The following is a 21,771-nucleotide window of genomic DNA, read 5'->3' on the forward strand; positions in this document are numbered from 1 at the left end:
CATCACATAGAAAAATTAACCCAGGGTGCCTGGGTGGCTCAGCTCATTAAGCGGCTGCCTTCAGCTCAGGTCATGATCCCGGGGTCCTGGGTTCAAGGCCCACGTCCAGCTCCCTGCTCAGCGGAGAGCCTGCTTCTCCCTCTCCCTCTGCCTACTTGTGCTGTCAAATAAATAAAATCTTTAAAAAAAAAAAAAATTAACCCAAGATGGACCAAAAATTAAGATGGATTACCTAAATGTAATAAGCATTAAAATGATAAAACTCTTAAACAGGGGAAAATATTCATGACCTTAAATTTGGCAGTTTCTTAAATATGCCACCAAGACCAGAAGTAAAAAAAAAAAAAAAAAAAATATGGTGGATGTCATTAAAATGAGCAATTTTATGTATTAAAAGGACACCACCAAGAAAGTAAAAGACAACCCACAGAATGGAAAAAAATAACTGCAAGTCATATACCTCGTATGTGTCTAATATATAGAATATATAAAGAGGAGCGCCTCGGTGCCTCGGTTAAGCTTCTGACTTGATTTCAGCTCAGGTCATGATGTCATGGTCATGAGATCGAGCCTCTCATCGGGCTCCGTGCTCAGCAGGGAGTCTGCTTGGGATTCTCTCCCTCTCCCTCTGCCCCTCCCTCCTCCCTACTCGTGTGCACTCTAAAATAAAAAAAAAAAAAATGAATATGTAAAGAACTACAGCTTAAAACAACCCAACTCAGCAACAACAGTTTAAAAATGGGGAAAGGACTTGAACAGACTCTTCTCCAAACCAGATATACAAATGGCCAACAAGCACATTTAAAGATGCTCAATATCCTACTCACTAGGGAAATGCAAATCAAAACCACAATGAGCTACCATGTCATAAGTATTAAAATGAGTATAATTTTTTTAAAAATGGAAAATAAGTGTTGGTGAGGATGAGAAATTAGAACTTTCATACATTACTGCTGGGAATGTAAAATGCTGCAGTTGCCATGGACAATCATTTGATGGTTCCTCAAAAAGGTAAACATAGAATTACTAAATGACCCAACAATTCAACTCCTAGGTATATAAACTCAAAGAATTGAAAACAAGGACCCAAAGAGATGCTTGTACACCCATGTTCATGGCAGCATTATTCACAAAAGCCAAGAAGTGGAAAAAAAGCTCATGTGAAATCAACAGATAAATGTTTTTTTTTTTTTTTAAAGATTTTATTTATTTATTTGAGACAGAGAGAATGAGAGAGAGCACATGAGAGAGGGGAGGGTCAGAGGGAGAAGCAGACCCCCCGCCAAGCAGGGAGCCCGATGCGGGACTCGATCCAGGGACTCCAGGATCATGACCTGAGCCGAAGGCAGACGCTTAACCAACTGAGCCACCCAGGCGCCCCCAACAGATAAATGTTTAAACAAAATGTACCATTTGAAGAATATTATTCAGCCATGAAAAGAAATAAAATTCTGATACATGCTACAACATGGATAAAACTTGAAAACATCATTCTAAGTGAATGAAATAAGCCAGACACCACTATGGTAAAACGCCACTTACATGAAATACCTACAATAGGCAAGTTCAGACACAAGAAGTACAGGCATACCAGGGGTGCCTGGCTGGCTCAGTTGGAAGGGCATGCGACTCTTGATCTCAGCGTTGTGATTTCAAGCCCCATGTTGGGCGTAGAGATATACTTAAGTAAATAAATAAAAACTTAAAAGAAAAATTAGACATACCTTGGAGATATTGCACGTTCAGTTCCAGACCATTGCAATAAAGCAAATACCATTAATAAAGTGAGCCAAATAAATTTTTTGGTTTCCTAGTACATATAAAAATTATGTTTATGCTATACTGCAGTCTATTAAGTGTGCAATAACACTAAGTACATACTTTTGTGAAAAAAAATTCTTTATTGTTAAAAAAAATGCTAACCCGTCTGAGCTTTCAGTGTGTCACAGTCCTTTTGCTGGTGGAGGGTCTTGCCTTGATGTTGATAACTGCTGACTGATCAGGGTAGTAGTTGCTGAAGGCTGGAGTGGCTGTGGAAATTTCTTAAAATAAGACAATGAAGTCTGCGGAAATGATGGAAGAGTCCTTTCATGCTATTTGATAGCAATTTACCCACAGAACTTCTTTCAAATTGGAGTCATCTTAAACCCTGATACTGCTTTATCAACTAAGTTTATTTATGTGATATTCTAAATCTTTTGCTGTCATTTCAACAATCTTCACAGCATCTTTACCAGGAGTAGATTCCATTTCAAGAAACCCCTTTGCTCATCCATAAGAAGCAACTTCTTATCATTACAAGTTCTATCATGAAATTGCAGCAATTCAGTCACATCTTCAGGCTCCACTTCTAATTCTAGTTCTCTTACTATTTCCACCACATCTGCAGTTACTTCTGCTCAAGTCTTGGAATTAGCTTCTTCCAAATTCCTGTTAATGTTGATATTCTGGCCTCTTCCCATGAATCATACATGTTTTAATGGCACTTAGAATGGTGAATCCTTTCCAGAAGTTTTCAATTTACTTTGCCCAGATCCATCAGAGGAATCACTACTATGGCAGCTATAGCTTTTGAGATGTATTTTTTTTTTTTTTTTAAAGATTTTACTTATTTGAGAGAGGGAGAGGGAGAAGCAGACTCCCTGCCGAGCAGGGAGCCCGATGCGGGGCTTGATCCCAGGACTCTGGGATCATGACCTGAGCCGAAGGCAGCCACTTAACCGACTGAGCCACCCAGGTACCCCATGAGATGTTTTTCTTAAAGAATAAGACTTGAAAGTCAAAACTACTCCTTGATCTACGGGCTCCAGAGCAGATGTTGTGTTAGCAGGCATGAAAACAAGATTGGTCTTGGTTGTCCATCTCCATCAGAGATCCTGGGTGATCAGGTGCATTGTCAATGAACAATAATATTTTGAAAACCTTTTTCCTGAACAGTAGGCTTAAAATATTCAGTAAATCATGCTATAAAGAGATGTGCTCTCATCCAGGCTTTGTTGTTTCACTGACAGAGCACAGGGAGAGTAGATTTAGCATAATTCTTAAGGGTCTTAGGGTTTTCAGTATGGTCAATGAGCACTGACTTCAACTTATAGTCATCAGCTGCATTAGTCTCTAATAAGAGAGTCTATTTTTTTTTAAGATTTTTATTTATTTATTTGAGACAGAGAGAATGAGAGACAGAGAGCATGAGAGGGAGGAGCAGACTCCCTGCCGAGCAGGGAGCCTGATGCGGGACTCGATCCCGGGACTCCAGGATCATGACCTGAGCCGAAGGCAGTCGCTTAACCAACTGAGCCACCCAGGCGCCCCGAGTCTATTTTTTGTTTTTAATCATCAGCTGCATTAGTCTCTAATAAGAGTCTCTATTTTTTTTTTTTTTTTTAAGATTTATTTATTTCAGGGCGGGGAGAGAAAGAGAATCTCCGCCAAGTGTGGAGCCCAAAGCAGGGCTTCATCCCACAACCCTGAGATCACGAGCCAAAAATCAAGAGCCGGATGCTCAACCAACTGAACCATCCAGGCACCCTAGTCAATCTTTTGAAACTCTGAAGCCAGGCACTGACTTCTCCTTTCTAGCTATGAGAGACCCAGATGGCATCTTCTTCCAAGAGAAAGCTATTTTGCCTACACTGAAAATCTGTTTAATGTAGCCACTTTCATTAATTATCTTTAGCTAGATCTTCTGGATAACTTGCTGCTTCATCTTGTACTTTTATTTTATGCAGACGTCTTTCCTTTAACCTCATGAATCCACCTCTGTTAGCTTCAAACTTTTCTTCTGCAGCTTCTTCACCTCTCTAAGAGAACTGAAGAGAGACAGGGCTTTGTTCTGGATTAGGTTTTGGCTTAAGGAAATGTTGTAGCTGATTTGATCTTCTACCCAGGTCAATAAAACTTTCTCCGTATCAGCAATAAGGTTGTTTCACTCTATCATTTGTGTTCACTGGAGTAGCTCTTTTAATTTCCTTCAAGAACTGTTCCTTTGCATCCGACAGCTTGGCTGACTGGAGCAAGGGGCCTAGCTTTCAGCCTATGTTGGCTTTTGACATGCCTTCCTGACTAAGCTTAAATTATTTCTAGCTTTAATTTAAATTCAGAAATGTGTGACTCTTCCTTTCACTTGAACAACTAAAGGCCATTGTAGGGTTATTAATTGGCCTAATTTCAGTACTGCATCTCAGGGAATAGGGAGGCCTGAGGGGAGGGAGAGAGATGGGGGAACAACCTGTTGGAGGAGCAGTCAGAACACATACAACACTTATCAATTAAGTTCACTGTCTTGCATGGGTGGGATCTGTGGCACCCCCAAAACAATTACAGTGGTAATATCAGGGATCATCACAAATCACCACAACAAATACAGTAATAATAGAATTTGAAATACTGTGAGAATTACCAAAATGTGACACAGAGACACAAAGTGAACAAATGCAGTTGGAAAAATGGCGCTGGCAGGGTTGCCACAAACCTTCAATTTATTAAAAAATGCATATCTGCAAAGCACAGTGAAGTGCAGCACAGTAAAATGAGTTATGCCTACACATTAGAGGTTACCAGAGGCTGTGGGGAGGGGGAAATGAGGATTTCTTAATGGGTATAGCGTTTGTTTGGAGATGAAAATCTTTGGAAAAAGACAGTGGTAATTGCTGTACAACATTCTAATGCCACTATATTGTGTACTTACAATGGATAAAAATGGCAAATTAAAAAAAAAAAAACAACAGTAAAAACAGAAGCATACAAAAAAACAACTTCATGAATTGTCCTGGATCCAAAAGATAGATTATGAAACATGTTAACAAGTAGTCTTTCAAATGCAATAAAGCATCAGACAGGATGGAGCCACTTCTATACACCTAAAGCAACATATTCAATGTGTGTTAACAACATCACTTGGAAGGAAAACAAAAAAGGCATCCTCTCTTACCTTTAAAACCATGTCAGTATAAGATGAATCGTAAGTGTTCAAGGTTCAAAATTTCTGAGTTTCAATTCTCTTCATTGCAAAGTTTTCAGGATCTGAATGGTGGTGCTCAAGTATCAAAAAAAGTATCAAATTCCTTAATACAATGAAGAAACATTCCTAGAACTTCCTAGGAAGAAGAATTTTATATAACTACTGGATATATTTCTTCACCTTTTATATGCAAGAATATCAAACTTATAGATAACTATAAGAAATTTGCAAAACATCATTTATATAACCTATGAAATGAAAAATCTGACAGCTTTATAATTGAGTACTATCCTATAAAATTACAGTAGAGATTATTAAATGAATGGCCAGCACAAATATAAATTAAGTATCATTACTGGCACAGTGAGACTTCATGATCTTAAAAATGAAACCCATAAAGGAAAATGATACCATTCTGCACAGCCTCCTTCCCCCAGAAAGAACTATGACTCAACAAAACCACATTTTAACAACATGAAGATCTTGTTATTATAAATTTCAAAACAAAACGGAGGAATTTCCACATAATATTTATAACCTTCAAAGTACAATATTAATACAGGTCTGTCAGTTAGAAATAACAGCAGTTTGTTAGGCTACAGGATTTAACATAAAACCAATTTACAAATGTGAAAAGCAGTAGTGGTCCAATGTTCACCATTACACATGAATCTGTTTCTTCCAGAAAATTTTTTTTAAAAATTAAAATTTCTGTATCATGAAATATTAAAATAACACCCAAACATGCCACAATCACTATTCACAAATAAAGTTAAAATGAAATATACAAAAATTCACTTAATACTGTTAAATAACAATAAACTACAAGATTTCCTGAACAGAAATGGTAGGACCCCTGAATGTTTTACAGTGAATATCAGGAAAAAAAAATTAAGTTATGATTATTTTCATGATATATAAGCCAAAAATTTACATGACCATTTCAAAATATACCAATTAAGATTTGTAGTTTGTAAGATGCACTAAATGAATAGTCCCTAAAAGTTAACACAAATGCTTAAAACACTTACCAACACCAAGGTGTGTTTATGATGTTCAAAGAGATGCATAATTGAAACTGTAATATTTACTATCTGTGATAAACACATTAATACCTACAATGCTTTAAAACAATCCTCTAAGTTCTTGTTTCTCTCATTTGTATTTATCATGGCTCATTTCAAAGACATATTACAGCTTTTAGCTGATTCCAAGTGAATGTTATTAAAACATACATATACACACGCAGCTCCCCAAATGAAATAAATGGCTCCCCAAAGAAGTATTATCCCTTCTAATAAAAGAATCGTATTTAAGACAAAAACAAGACCTCACATATTTCACTGGACTTGTATGGTTTAGTTTTAACTAAATTAAAGCACAATGTAAAATAGGTAAGTGTATTAGTATACACATATCCAATAATATGCAGTAAATATTTCTAAAATGAGGAAAGGTAAAAATAAATAATTTTGGTGCTTTAATTTACTGGTATCTAATGTGAGATCCCTATATCAGGTGTTCACTTGCTTGAATCAACTTCTGCATCACATGCTTTCCTAAACATATGTGCTCATCAATTTCTTAGCTACTCTACTTGCGGATGTTCAATAAAAAATTATATAGCATGAACTTAAGAGTGTTCAAGATGGCTCACTTATTTTACTGTTAAGCAAAGCTAAATTTACATTCCAGGAAACACTGCAGTTTAATTTTTAAAACAAACAAGAAATGCAGCAGTAAAACAATTCGTGAGGAGAAACAGATGCATTCACATCTAATAAAGCCACTGCAACTTCTTCAGGCATTTAACTGTTGTGTTAAATAAACAGACAGTAGTTATTTAGCAGCAATGATTCCGCAATAAATAATGCACTGTGTTTCTCAGTCCTGCACAAAAATTGCAGCTACAGTTACATCAACAGCTGTAACCTACTGGCTCTAATGGCAGAGAAGACCTTAAAACCAACTGTACAAAAAAATTGTCACACTGTGACAACAAATATAAAAACAATCTGTAGGTCTGAAATAAAAAGACTCCACTGTGAAGAGGACAGTGTAGACAAACGGAGATTCCAAGTCCACCAAAAGAAATAATTGCCTTCAGATCTGAGTCCTTGATTGATAAGAAAGGCTGGGGGCTGGGCTTGAAACCATTTTATCAGACTTAAAAGAGCATGCTCTGTCTTCTGTTCTTCCCATGTCCTAAAATATAAAGTCATTTTATGAGGCAGTTCAAGGTTCAGTTTTATCCCACATACAGTATTTGGTGACTCTAGGAAGCTAATGTTCCCACCAGCAAAAACTAATGTTCCATGATAAGAGTGATCAGCACTGTCTTAAAGACCCTTTTGTTGATGGGGTCAGTCTATAGCTTCTATGCTTCGAAGTGATGAACCTGAAGACTAGGGAAGCACAAGGTGTGTCTTCTGCCTCAGGTACCAGGGATGGCGTGTGCAGTGATCAAGCCAGGCCACTTGTAAAAGGTCTTTGTGCCATCTGCAGCTTTCAGGATCCCTGACTTGACTGAGTCAGATTTCTCTCTGAAGAATTACTGAGCTGCCCACATCATACAGAAAAGTGAGTACGTGCAATGCTAAACATAACAGTTGTGGAATGCACTGTACATTGGTTTTTACATCAATAATTTTACTGATCAAGTTATAAACCAAAAACGTGGTTCCACGCAAAATTTCATGATCGACACGTGAAATGGTTTATGACAAACACACCTGTCTCTGGATAAGAAGAGTTTCGAAAACCCGGGTCCTTTTGCAACTGAATCTCTTTCAAACTGAATATTGATACACCTAAAATGCATAGACAAAAACTATCAGGTGAAGGTCTAACATTATTAAAACAAATATAACCCAACTACAGACAGAATGTTTAAAAATGTATATTGATTCAACACGAAACATTTATGCTACATTTACAAGGTTACAGCCCTACTGAACTATTTTCCCCTTTGTCCCAGTGTTTTGAGAAGGAAACCAAACAAAATAATCCCCCCTCAGAAACTTTCCCCTACAACTCTGCTTTGAATAGTGCTTCCAATATGTTTCTCCTAGAATATGTACACATAGAGAATATACACTGTCTCTTTCTAGGACTTACTGGGGTTGGGAGACCTAATCAAAAGGTATTTCTTGACTTTTATTCTCTCTGTCCTTTATGTCTCCTTATAATGGCAGAAGGTATCGGGGCCTCAAAATAACTGCAGATTTTCAGAAAAAAAACAATAGGTTTGTACACAACCATAAATGCCTACCTCAAACTATGAAACTTGGGTGTTAATAATGAAATGTAAATATCATTTTTTTTTTTTTTAAAGATTTTATTTATTTATTTGACAGAAAGAGAGTACAAGCCGGGGAAGTGGATGGCAGAGGGAGAGGGAGAAGCAGGCTTCCCCGTTGAGCAGGGAGTCTGATGTGGGGCTTGATCCCAGAACCCTGGGATCGTGACCTGAGCCTAAGGCAGACGCTTAACCGACTGAGCCACCCAGGTGCCCCTGTAAATATCATCTAAAAAAAAACACTTGTAATTCATCTTTCTCATTTCCATCTCTGCCAGAGAGGTAGTCTTTCATTAAAAAATATCCAGGTAAGTTCTAAGTGAAAAGTCTTAAGGATTCTTGATTCCAATTAGCAAACCTCAATGAATCAATATTCTTTAGTGGTAAATGAGAATGGGAAATTAATGAAAGCTTTTGGAATCTCAGTTCCTAAATATTCTAATTCCCCATTCACCTTACTCAGTTTTAAAGTAAAATGTTGGGGTAATCTTTTAAAAGGAGGTTATGAGTAAAATGAAGCAGTTAAGTCAGGCATGAGAAATCAGCTCTTTTAGTGACTGACAATACACTCACCACTTTCATGAAGATAGTAAAGTCAGCGACCGTAGCAAAGAAAAATCATCTTTGTACCTTGAAAAGGAAATCTACTTTCACAAGAAAACAATTTTATGTTTTGGATGTGCTTCACTACTCTTTGCCTGAAATCCATTTTTAGAAACTCTGAATCAAAGCAATCCAGAATGGGCCTAATGACAATGTCTATCATCAGATGGCATTTTCCAATTTAAGTCTAATAAGATTAATAACCCATGCCTAAGTACTATTGATTTCTTACAGAGCAGTGGCAATGTGTTCAGTGTTAAAAAGAAACAAATTAAGGGGGTGCGTGGGTGGCTCAGTCAGTTGGGCGTCTGACTCTTGGTTTCAGCTCGGGTCAAGTTCTCATGGGTTGTGGGGTCAAGCCCCACTCGAGCCCCACACTGGGCTCCAAGCTCAGCAGGAAGTCTGCTCGAAGATTCTCTCCCTCTGCCCCTCCCCCTACTCGCAGGGGCACGTTCTCACTCACTCACTTTCTCTAAAATAAGTAAGTCTTAAAAAAAAAAAAAAGAAACAAATTAAAACATATGCAAATCAGACACACTTCCCTTCAAGGAATTCTGATCTGGTTACAAAAAGACTAAAATTTTATGCTTAAAAACCAACAACGGGGCGCCTGGGTGGCTCAGTCGTGAGGCATCTGCCTTCGGCTCAGGTCATAATCCCGGGGTCCTGGGATCGACCCCACGTCGGGCTCCCTGCTTCGTGGAGAGCCTGCTTCTCCCTCTCCCACTCCCCCTGCGTGTGTTCCCTCTCTTGCTGTGTCTCTCTCTGTCAAATAAATAAATAAAATCTAAAAAAAAAACAAAAACAAACCAACAACAATCTCTTCCTAAACCCCTAATTCACCCCAGTCTCCAATACTGGACAAATGAAAATGGTGGGGGGCGGGGTAAGGAGGACTTTAGAATTTCTCTTACTTTCAGGTAAAGTATGTATTCTTGGTCCCAAACTTCGAAAGTATACATGTTTCATGGCCTCTTCTGCTGAAACCCTTTTCTTAGATTCGTACTGTGAAAAAGCAAAGAACTGCTTCATTAACTTTTTCTCTAAACATTATGAGGGGAGGCAGATTAGCATTTAGAGCTACTTTTATCTTATTTATAATACAATGACTGCTTTTTAAGACCCAATTTGGAGTACACCAGATATACTCAAATGTGAGTTACTACTGAGATTATATAGTAATGACTATATCTCAGTTCCAAATTTCCAAGATGAAGTTGGATATTCTAAAAATTTAGATTCCCTGTATTTTCTGAAGTGATAAAAAAAATTTAAATATCTGACCTTTGGCGCTCCTTTTCCTCATCAACACCAAAGGATCACTGGAAATATATCCAATACTTTTATGACAGATATTATTAAATTACCTATTGGATACCCATTTCCCTTTTTTCCTTGAGATAATCTAGATTTGTTTAAGGGGCCCATGCTTCCAAATCCAGCGGATCAATCATGAATCATAACTGTTTTAAGTTTAGGCTAACTATGATAATCTTGCTCCCCAATTCCCAGCCTCTCTTACTTAAATTAATGTTCTGGCCAATGAGACTTAGGATGAAGCTTTGCAGGGGTTTCTGGAAAAGCCTTTGCTTTCCAGATTCAAGTGGGTGATTATGGCTGACACCCTTATCCTCTCTTCTTACTGCTCTGAATAGAAGATATAAATGGTATTTGTAGGTGCAGCAGCCTCTAAGGCTGTAAGTATAAAGAAAAGAAAAAGAACATAAGAGAATATGAATTGCAGAGAACAGGGCCCTGACATAGTTGATCAATGCCAGAAGGTGACGACCTCAGAGTTCTAAGTCACAATGAGAGACCCATACATATTAAGAGAAACCATCATTATTTTTTTACTTACGCATATGCCTTAAGCATGCCAGATACTACAATAATCTTATTTAACTGTCATGACAAATACTTAAGCATGTTATTATTGATCCCATTCTACAGATGCAGAGAAATTGAGGCTTAGTGATTACAAAGTAAGATGTAACTTACCTGAAGAAACTTTGTTATTAACTCAATTCCCTCAGAGTCTAACCTAAAAACAACAAAAAACAAGTCGTAATTTATTCTTTTATCTTAGCTGACAGCAACTTTTCAAATAAAACTATTTCCCTAATGTTTTAACCTGCTAACTTCAAATGCTCTAAAATAGCCACTCCTGTTGCTTTCAAATAGACTCAAATCTGTTTTATCCGTAAAAACTTACCTTGCTACTTGTTTAAGAAGAAACTATAAAAAAACTGGGCTTTGACTCAAATTTTCAATAATGAAGAACAAATTAGGTAATTAAAGAATTTTTTAAAATCACCATTCTGTCTCAAAGTAACCCTTATTATCACAAAAGCTGAAGTTACGTGTATCATTTTCATACTGTTCCACTACAGGCAAGATACAAAAGCACCATTTTCTTACTGTATAGGTGAAAATAAAGACAAGTAACTCCGAATGTATCACTGTGGTTCACAATAAACACAGATGACTCATTCAACATGTTTTTACAGGGTAGTCTATGGAGAACTGGGTACTAGAACCTATAAAGTTCAATGTAAGTATGCCACAATGACATCATAAAACTTAATTAAAAATTAGGGCTACAAAATCAATGAGGTAATCAATAAAGATGATAATTATAGTGATGAAATCCATTTAGTAAGTAAGTAGAGGGTTTGGGGACTATTTTAATGGGACAATCTCTTGATCAGAAATCACAGGTTCTATTTTGCATGCCTTTCACTGGCAAAAAGTACAATTATGAATAAAGAAATATTTTCCCAAGTGCTCTTAGTGGGTATGTGGATGCTGTAGCCTAGACATTCTCCAGACTAATCCTTTGTAGTTTGCCATTCTGACAAATATCCAGAGCTCCTTGGGCACAAACAAACTAGGGGCTAAGGTCATGGAGAACCTGCTTTAAAGAAGAGATTCAACCTTCTGCACTGGACACTACAATAGTAAGCAACATATAAATGACAAAAATAGGATTTATGCTATTTAGAAGGAAGAGATACACACAAAAAGCCCTGCACATAGTATTATTCTGCCTAAGAAAGTCTACTTAGAATGTTATCAGTTGCTATGGTAACAATAAGAACATCAATTCACATAAATACTTTAAAAATATTTTTGGTACCAGAACTGTTTTTTCTACTCTCTCTAGCTTGAGAATAAATGGAACTAGAGCCAAGTGTGTTACGTCGTGAGCAATGTGAATGTCTTTTGATTAAAAGACATTGACCTTATTTGGTATCTGAGTGTACTCTATTTTTTTAAAGGAAACATGAAAAACACAGTCAAAGGGGTTATTCTTTGTTACTTACTGAAAATGTAATAATTCCATAAGTAGAAATGTTCTGACTGAAATTTTAATGGGGGTTTTAAATGGATCTGGGGGTAGATCTGAGAAACGTTAATGAAATGAACAACATTTAGGATATGAGGGGTCAGAAAGAGTTTACATTCTTCAAATACAAATCATGTCATTAACATTGGCCAAATACTGATGGGTCATCTTGGGTCAGAGTCAAGATTTTACTTATAACACTTAGGTTTTTGTAAGTAAATACAGAATAATTTCATAGGAAGCAAAACAAAAATTTTATCACGGTCTTCATGGTACTGATTACGGCATTAACCAATGTCTTCTTTCTGAGAGAGGGAACAATCTACATAAACTCTAGAATTCTAATATGGATGTTCTATATTCATTTTATTTATAGCTCGGTTCTATGATTTACGTATCTTGGTCTCTGAATTATAAAATTAATCTGACAAAAGGAAGAAAGAAATTCATTCAGATTCAAACCAGATCCTAAAATATTTAAGAACTCTGTATGTGTATTATATATTTTTCCCTGAATCCTTACTGCAGCTAATGCTTCAAGAGACTGGAAAGAATCATGTGGGTTTTCCCCCTTTAACTTAAAGAAAAAGAAAAAAAATACCTGGGTGCATGGTTAATGAGAGGCTGTGGTTTGTATTTTGGAAAGTTGTAGTTCTTGAACTCATCATTTGAAGAAACACCTGGCCAAGTTTCCTGAGATGGTGTTCCTGAATTAAAAAAAAATTTTTTTTTATTTGTAAACATATAAAAACTTATATATACACAAATACATATAAATAAGGAGAACTAAAAGTGTCTTAAAGAACAATTTACATTTAGTAGCTGATTTTACTATTTCAACTGAAAGCAAAATGAAAGAAATAGTAAACACATACTGACTTTTTTTGGGATTATGCAATGATGCCATAAAAATGCCATAATGCCTAACTGATACCTAACCTATAAATATTTCCTAATAATATGCTAAAGGTCAATTTTCAACAATATTTCTCTTCTCTGTTCTTGCATACAATTTTTAATGCAAAGGCAGAACTCAGTAAATGAAAAAGAGAAGTTATATAGAAGGCTCTATCTTTATAATTATGCTGATTATAATTCTTTTCTTTGTAATCAGGTTTTTTTGTTGTTTTTTTTTTTTAAAGATTTTATTTTTAAGTAGTCTCTACACCCAACATGGGGCTCGAACTCACAACCCATAGATTACGAGTCACCATGCTCCACTGACAGGGCCAGCCAGGTGCCCCAACTAATTATAATTCTTATAACAGCTATCTTAGTCTCAGTACCAAATTTTTAAATATATATTTTTAAATATATAGTCTTATCTAGCTAGTCACAATTGCAGGAAACAAATTACTGGGAAAATATTTGTTACCTAGCAGTCGGAAAATCAAGTGCAATTCATCTTCCACAGTTGATCCTGGAAACAGAGGTCTTCCAGAAGCCATTTCAAAGAAAATGCAACCAACACCCCTTTAAGATATATCATAAAAAAATGATGAGCAATCCATTTACATATTATGAAGGACAATTATCTTTTCCTTAAGATTGCCTTTGGAGATGGAGAATTTTATATCAGTCAGCTAGAAAACCTCCTACAGAGATTTTTTTCAGCTCCAACTAAGCTAATTTGTCAATATGTATCCTATTTGTCTCTACTTCCATGTTGCTAGATCCACTCCTCCATCTCCCCTCCTCTGCCCTGCCTTAAAATGTCCAGCTCTCCTCTGTATGACCCTTGAAGAAAAACATACCAATAGCTAATAGTGATTTAATGCCTATTACATCTTAGTGGGTGGCAGGGATAGGGAGAAGCAAATGATTCAAGATACTTTTATGCAGGAAGCAGAGATAGAACATATAGGTGCAAGATGGTGAGTGTGTATGAGAAGGAAAAGAAATGTATGGGGATTCAGTGAATAAATACTACCTTCTAGAATCTGTGTCAATACCCTTAAGACACAGTCCCTTCTGTTAAAGGGCTCACAATCTAACCACTGTATGTAAAATTTTACATATTAAAATGGTATACAAAAAGTTACAATGATGGATCCACTATGGAAAACAGTATGGTTGTCCCTCAAAATAATTTAAAATACAATTACCATATGATCCAGCAATTCTACTCCTAAGTATATACCCAAAAGAACTGAAAGTAGAGTCTCAAAGACATATTTGTCACCTACGGCCATAGCAGCATTACTCATAATAGCCAAAAGGTAGAAACAACCCATATGTCCACCAACAAATGGATAAACAAAATGTAGCATACATATACAATGATTATTCAGTCTTAAAGATGAATGCAATTCTGACTATATCTCTACAACATGGATGAAACTTGAAGACATTTATGCTATGTGAAATAAACCAGTCACAAAAGGACAAATACTAGATCATTCTACCCATATGAGGTGCTTAGAAATGTCAAATTCACAGAGATGGAAAGTAGAATGGTAGCTGCCAGTGGCTGGAGGGAGGAGGAAATGGGGAGTTGTCTAATGGGTATGGAGTCTCAGTTCTGCAAGATGAAAAAAGTTCTGGAGCGTTAAGGTTGCACAACAATGTGAATACTTAATGCCAAAGAACTGTACAACTAAAATGGGTTAAAATGGTAAGTTTTATATTATGTATATTTTACCACAATTTAAAAAATAAGTTTAAAAAATGTTATACAAAATTATATATAATTGTTCAATGCAAGACAACAGGAGGAAGCGTATGACTTATCATTGCATTATATAGTCAATAAATGCAACCACATTTCAGAGGAAGGTATTTGTCACTGGATGCTAGGTTGTATTCAGAAAGGATTTATGAAAAGCTCTGTTTTGAAAGTTCCTAGGCACAGAGACGCATAGTAGACATTCCAGATGCGTGGACTAGTATGAACACAAGTGCAAAGGTAGGAAAGCCCAGGTTATTTTTGAGATATGGTGAGTAACCGTTTGGCTAAAAGGGAGTATTTATATAGAGGAACAGTCTAATATAAGTTGGAAAAGATAGTTCAGAGACGTTTTATGGAGATCATTAAGTATCAGATTGATGAATTATATCTTACTCAATAGGTAATGAATGGGGAAGCAACAGAGGTATTTGAGTAAACGAATGTCATGATCAGACTGGGATATGAGGAAGATGGCTACAATATTTTTTTATTCTTAGACTAAGGCCAAGTGGATTTTTATGAATATTAAATGATGATAAGAATAATTTTATTTTAAACTATGATGTACTAAACATTCTTCTAAATGCTTTGTATGTATTAGGCTCACTTGGTATTAACATTATCCACAGAACAGCCTTTTAAAGTAGTTATTGTTACTATTCTCATTTCTTTAAATGAGGAAACTGAGGCAAGTCCAGTAATTTGAATAAGGTTATTATATAGTTATAAGTGAAAGAACTGGTAAACCTAAGTGATCTTACTCATGTGTCAAAACTTTTAATTATTGCTTATATTGTTGCTCTTTATTTTTTTTTAAAGATTTTATTTATTTATTTGACAGAGAGAGGGAACACAAGCAGGGGGAGTGGGAGAAGGAGAAGCAGGTTTCCCGCTGAGCAGAGAGCCCGATGTGGGGCTCGATCCCAGGACCCTGGGATCATGACCTGAGCTGAAGGCAGATGCTTAACAACCGAGCCACCCAGGCGCCCCTATTGTCGCTCTTTAAAGTATTATCTCCTTAAAAGTCAAATATCTCTCAGTGTGCTGTGTGAACAGCTACATTCTTTCAAAATTATAAATGGCAATAACATTTGCATGTATTTACCACATGTCAATCTGTGTCGAGTACTCTGAAGAACCGAGAAGCACATCAGGTGGCCGGTACCACAGTGTGACGACTTCATTGGAGTAGGTCTTCGTGGGAACTGACTTGGCTCTGGCTAGCCCTTCATAGGGAAAAGAAAACAATTAAGAAATGGCTATAAAGGATTTCCCAACCCTTATCTTCACCATGACTTCAGTCACAAGTTTTTTTTTTATGTCTGAGACAGCTACTGTCTAGTTTCCTGAAGTTTAAAAAATCAGTTTTATGAATTTTTTTTGAGTGTGCGTGGTCTTGGGTAAGCAAATCTTTATGTAATTAAATAGTAACAATTCCACAATCAGAGACTATTGTTTATTTTTATGCATGTGAATGCACCTGATACAGTGTCTGGGTTAATCTAAACTTAAGATACTTGCTTTCAATGAATCATGGTGCCAAAATTATTTCCAAGTGGAACTTAAATTAATGCCAAATAGGCTAATGAGACAGAGAGTTTTACTTCTTATAGCTATAGGCTTCTGTTACCTTTTTTAACCTGATTCCAACTTTCATTTGCTATACCAATTTTAGTTTTCTTAGACTAAATTACACTGCTATTGTGTACTTTAAGTTTGAAGTCATATTTAAGGATAATTTTAAATAAAATGGACCATGCTGCCTTGGCTATTATTAATGTAAATGATGAAAACCCTGTGCCATTTCTTTGCCAATTTAAAATGGAATTCACTGGTTATCCAGAAATAAAGGCAAGAGTTACAACTTCATCTCTTTAGCCACTGCATGAGAGTTGTTTTTACTATCTCTAAGCCTCCAAATTCTGATCACTTGAAGAAGCAACTCTAAAAGATACCTGAAGAAATATAAATTTATTCTAACATGTAGTTTATTTCAAATAACAAGGAATAGTTCATTTTTAGGCTGTGATTTGTTATGTATAACTTTATATATTTGATTAAAATATTAAATATGAAAAATGTCATAAAAGGATAATTCAATCCTTTATTAAACTGGATAAAAGCACTCAAAACCAGAACTTTAAATAGTTAGGCAGCACTCACATTATTTTTGTTTAGTATAAACAAAAAGCTAAACGGTATAACTGGAACAATGTTGACACTAGCTTATTTATAATTACAAGTCTTACTCTACCAACCCAACTTGATAAAATAAGTTCAACAAATTATTTTCCTACCAACTTTGGTAATTAGCAAGATGTGGACAGCTTTCTAGTATCTCTTCCTGATATTAATAGTGGGTTATGTGGGAACAAAAGACAGGGCCACAAGTTTGCTTATTCTATAACCTATAAGCATAGCATCAAAGCAACTGCAAGTTACAGTTTCCTCAGTACCTTACTCTCCTGCTCCTGAGAGAATTCTGAAATAGGGTGCTTGTTCAAACAGACTCCTGGTTCACAATTAGTATTTCAGTATTGGTATGAAAAGAAATAATCTCTTTTAAACCAAATTAATTGTGATATGGTAAAATTATAGAAGCCATTTTCTATTATTAATGAAAATGTTTGTCTATATTAGTACTTCCCTAGATCTGAATTTCATCAATCACAGGAAAAAGAAGAGAATTTTCAAGATCAATTTACAATAAAATACTCAAAGTTATATGACTCCTTTACTTGCAGTCCTTAAGTGTATTTACTACACAACCAATAAAAAATAACTAAAAGCAGAGACAAAACTGATTGTACTATCTCATGGAATAATCAGAATTTCTCGTTGGCCTGTGAAAAGATAAATACGCTTGGCTTGTTTTGTTAGAAGCAAATTTTAAAGCACTCACAGCATTTCCCCCAAAAAGTAAATTTTTCATTTCTAATAGCCAAGCAGGGTTTCTCTATCACTGCTATTCATTTTAGGATTAAGGAATAAGGACCAGTAAATGCAGCTCAGCAAAACAAAACAACAACAACAACAAAAACCAAAAGAGAGAGAAAATAACAATTATAAGGAAAGTAACAACATAAACTGTGCCCAACAGACTGTATAATGTACATGAGCATATGCAAATAACTCGTAAGTTTAAACACATGTGACCTATACCCATTTCCTTTTTTTAAGGAAGGAACAATACTAACCTACTTTCAAATAGTAAAGTTAAATGAGTAAAAGTATAGGAATTTCCTGAATAAACTCACCACTTAGTGAGTTTTTAATTATTAACAAAGCAATACTTGAAACACTTATATTTTCAAATTTAGTGCAATACTCCAAAAGTAAATATCACTTATGAAAAATGATGAAGTGCTAATTGTAAAAACTGCACTGGCTTTTTAAAACCACGTTCTATTAGAGTACTGAAACTCTCAAAATGTGGAATATTAAAAAAAAAACAAAAAACAAAAAACAAAGCTACTATACAAAGTTTCTTTAATGTAAAAATATTTACTTCCTAGAAGCAAAAGGAACATGTAATCTCATTAAAATTGGGTTAGCTAAAGAGAGACAAATAGCATTAATTAATTAGTTAATAAGCATATAAATACAAAGTCATGGTGGCAAGAATATTAAAGAACCACCTTTCAGTAGTGGCATTTAAACTCTTTAGTCTCAGGACCCCTTTTATCAAAATTTAAAATTACTGAGGACCCAAACAGCTTTTATTTATATTGATTGATATTTGCCATATTAGAAGAACTGAGAAAAATTTAAAACTTATTCATTAAAATCACCATTTATTATATATTAACATGAATTTTTATGAAAAAGATTTTTTCTAAAGGAAAATAAAAATCAGTACAAATGGTCTTATTCAAATTTTTGTAGTCTATTTTAAAAGAAGACTCTTAGATTCTCACAACTGCTTTTGCATTCAATCTGTTGTGATATGTTGCTTTGAAGTATAGGAAGAGAATGAGATCTCACACAGATACGAAGTTGGAAAGAGGAAGAGCATTTAAACAGCCTTTTCTGAAAATTGTGCATATTCTTCTTTGACACTACATCAATTTCTTAAACATTACGTGGTAACTGAAATTATATTAGTAAACTTCTCATACTCTTGTTACATTAAAATTCACTGGTCTATCTTGTACTTTAAGTGGATCTTTTACCCATGCATGATTCTGTAGTATCATGTAAGTACTAGTCATTTGGAAAATATTGATTCCCTAGGTTATACAGATATTTCAAATGCTTACAGATTTCTAAACATATAAAAAAAACCAGATTTGTTAATATCACCATTGATCTCACCAGTAAAGTCTTTTAAGTATGGGGAAAATACCGAGCTCAAAGCGGCAGATCCAAATTTCCAAAATTTAATTTTTGCTTGAAAACTCAAACCTTCCTATTGGCAAGAAATACTTTCAGTTGTTTTCCTTGAAGTGATAGGCTCGCTTATTTCCAAGAAAACGTGCGCCAAAATACCTAAGTCTGAGTACCCATAGTTTGTCCGTCAGTCATTTTTTTAAGTAAAAATGATGTTCTTGAAAAAAAGGGTTAATTCAGTTTGCATTCACATAAACACTGTTCCTTGAGATAACCACAGTATTTCCATGTACAGCAAATGGGTTTTATGTATACTTCTCATTTCATTACATAAAATACTAAAAGGACACGTACTTAAAGGTGGAGATTTAATAAAAATGAATTAGTTTTACTACTTCATCAAATATCTTTTTATATGTAACTGACACTTTTTCCCTCCAAGTGTATATAGTGGTGAAGAACACAATGACTACTAAGTACAATTTGGTGCCACTGCCTTAATTTATATTAATGCACAAACCAGTAGCTTTACCCCTTAGTGCTTCTGGACTATCACTGCAGGTATTAACACAGTGAAAAAGGCAAGTAACATTTAGTATAATTTTGATAAAATACACCTTTGGAGATGCCCTGAAAGGGTCTCAGGACGCTTAGGGGTCTAAAGACCATACCTGAGAACTGGTGCCTTTTGGCATTCATGAACATAACTCACCCACCAAAGTTTTATCAAATATCTTATTCCATGGGCTACAGAGAAAATTTCCAAACTCACATAAAAGCAATCACACAGTTGTTCTTATAAATGTAACCACCTGGAACTATTTATAAATATCTTATACATCCATACCAAAATCTGCTAGCTTTAATTCTCCTTTTTCATTAATGAGTAGGTTCTGTGGTTTCAAGTCTCGGTGCAATACCTTTCTTCTGTGGCAATATGCCAAACCACGTAGAATTTGGTACAAAAACAGCTACAGAAACAAATGAATAGAAATCAGTCTTACAAATAATAAGACAATCCTTTGGTAAGCATGTTACGGTAAACAAAAAGCAACTGGCCTAGAAGAGTTAAAGAAAAAAAAAACCCGCATCCTTAAGTACAAAGCCTTTCCTGATATAGTTGTTCTCTGAATTTTACAATTTATTATTTTATTTGAAGCATCTACCTATTTTTCTAGTCTGACAATTTCTATGAAAATAAATATTGAAAATAAAGTGAAATGAAACTCTACATAGTAATAGTCCATTTGTTACAGAAAATGATTTAAAATAAATATATCCTCATAAGCTCACAGGCCTACTAAGGCTTACAATCTGATTATGATATTCTGGCAAAACAACTAACCAACATCTACCCCCCTCCCCGCCAAAAAAAACCTGATCTGGGACAGTGTTGTTAAAATAAGGCATTGGAACTGGTGGTTTTATAAAAATTCTGAGGTGTCAAAGAGAATGATGCTCCATAGCTCTGGCAAATTACGTGCTATAAAAATAACCTAAACCAGCTTCTATCACCCACCCTCTGGGTACTTTACTTTCTGCACCTCCTACTCAGCCTTCGAAATCTGCTATGATTCAGAAAAGGGAATTAGCACTGTAGAGCTCTGAATGACTCTCTGAAAAAAGCAATTCCTATAAAGCTAATGGTACACTTTTTTGTACATTTTGGTAGAAAAGGGGATGTGGAACACAGAAGGTCTTCAATTCTCTGGAGTTGACGAAAAAGAGCCTCAAGTACAGAGGATTCAAGGATGTATCTTCAGCTTACATGTAGGTGAAAAATAGAGCATTAGGACATTAAGAATAAGCCAAGGCAGGAAGCTGAACAACAGGCCTGAAGAAATTCTAAGCAGCAGTTTCTACACACTACATATTTATATGTTTTGAAAACTCTAAAATTACTATTTCTATATAGTCCTGTTCCTTTTTATGTCTGAAAAATATAAGGGCTATTTAAAATGACACACTAAAACATACCTTTACATTGTGCATACTCATGATGTTTCCACAGTCATCCATGTACTGTTTTAGGTCTTTATCCTGAAAAAATACAGTACTTTACTATGTGATATGTGATACATACTTCTCAGAAGGCATGGGTGATTTACTTTTAACAGTATATAATTTTTAAAAGTTTTTTTTTTTTCTTGGAGAAAAGGTATTGAATGCACAACACATAATTTAATTAAATACCAATAACTAAACAGCAGTGCCCTAGAGCTGTGAACTCAATTTCCTATGTTTCATTATAGCAAAAGTAAATACTGAATTTTCGTTAAATGCTTACCAGATACTCAAAAACCAGAGTCAAAGATTTATCTGTATGAACAATATCATGTAAGGTTACTATATTTGCATGTTTTAGATCCTTTAATAGTGAAACTGCAAAAAAGAAAAGAAAGTCAATTATTTAGTCTGTGGTAGCCAGACTATAAAAACCTGAAGTTTAACACATGAACTGAGTGTAAGATTCTCTTCAGTGTAAAACAAAAATTCACCAATGGGATCTGTAGTATAAATTTTAATAGAATCATTTTTTCTTTTATTTAATGGCTTTGGGCTTGTTT

General features: G+C 35.2%; 1 protein-coding gene across 3 annotated transcripts in view; it reads right to left on the reverse strand.

Annotated features, from left to right (window-relative positions):
* Nucleotides 1-4,741: 4,741 nt before the first annotated feature.
* Nucleotides 4,742-21,771, reverse strand: part of CDK17 (cyclin dependent kinase 17) — a 109,154-nt gene continuing 92,124 nt past the window's right edge. For 2 of the 3 annotated variants that reach the window (XM_006741892.3, XM_081819083.1), the window contains exons 8-17: nucleotides 21,492-21,586; nucleotides 21,182-21,244; nucleotides 20,052-20,175; nucleotides 15,981-16,101; nucleotides 13,583-13,680; nucleotides 12,809-12,914; nucleotides 10,860-10,902; nucleotides 9,776-9,866; nucleotides 7,693-7,770; nucleotides 5,425-7,165 (exon numbers count right to left, since the gene is read on the reverse strand). In XM_006741892.3, the coding sequence (XP_006741955.1) occupies nucleotides 7,128-7,165; nucleotides 7,693-7,770; nucleotides 9,776-9,866; nucleotides 10,860-10,902; nucleotides 12,809-12,914; nucleotides 13,583-13,680; nucleotides 15,981-16,101; nucleotides 20,052-20,175; nucleotides 21,182-21,244; nucleotides 21,492-21,586 (857 nt within the window). In that variant the 3' untranslated portion in view covers nucleotides 5,425-7,127. Of the gene's footprint in view, nucleotides 5,097-5,424; nucleotides 7,166-7,692; nucleotides 7,771-9,775; nucleotides 9,867-10,859; nucleotides 10,903-12,808; nucleotides 12,915-13,582; nucleotides 13,681-15,980; nucleotides 16,102-20,051; nucleotides 20,176-21,181; nucleotides 21,245-21,491; nucleotides 21,587-21,771 lie in introns of those variants that run through there. The other variant, XM_081819084.1, reaches the window with a different exon arrangement.

The sequence above is a fragment of the Leptonychotes weddellii genome, chromosome 5 (assembly GCF_054177405.1).
Source record: "Leptonychotes weddellii isolate Sample4059 chromosome 5, ASM5417740v2, whole genome shotgun sequence".
Lineage (NCBI taxonomy): Eukaryota > Metazoa > Chordata > Mammalia > Carnivora > Phocidae > Leptonychotes > Leptonychotes weddellii.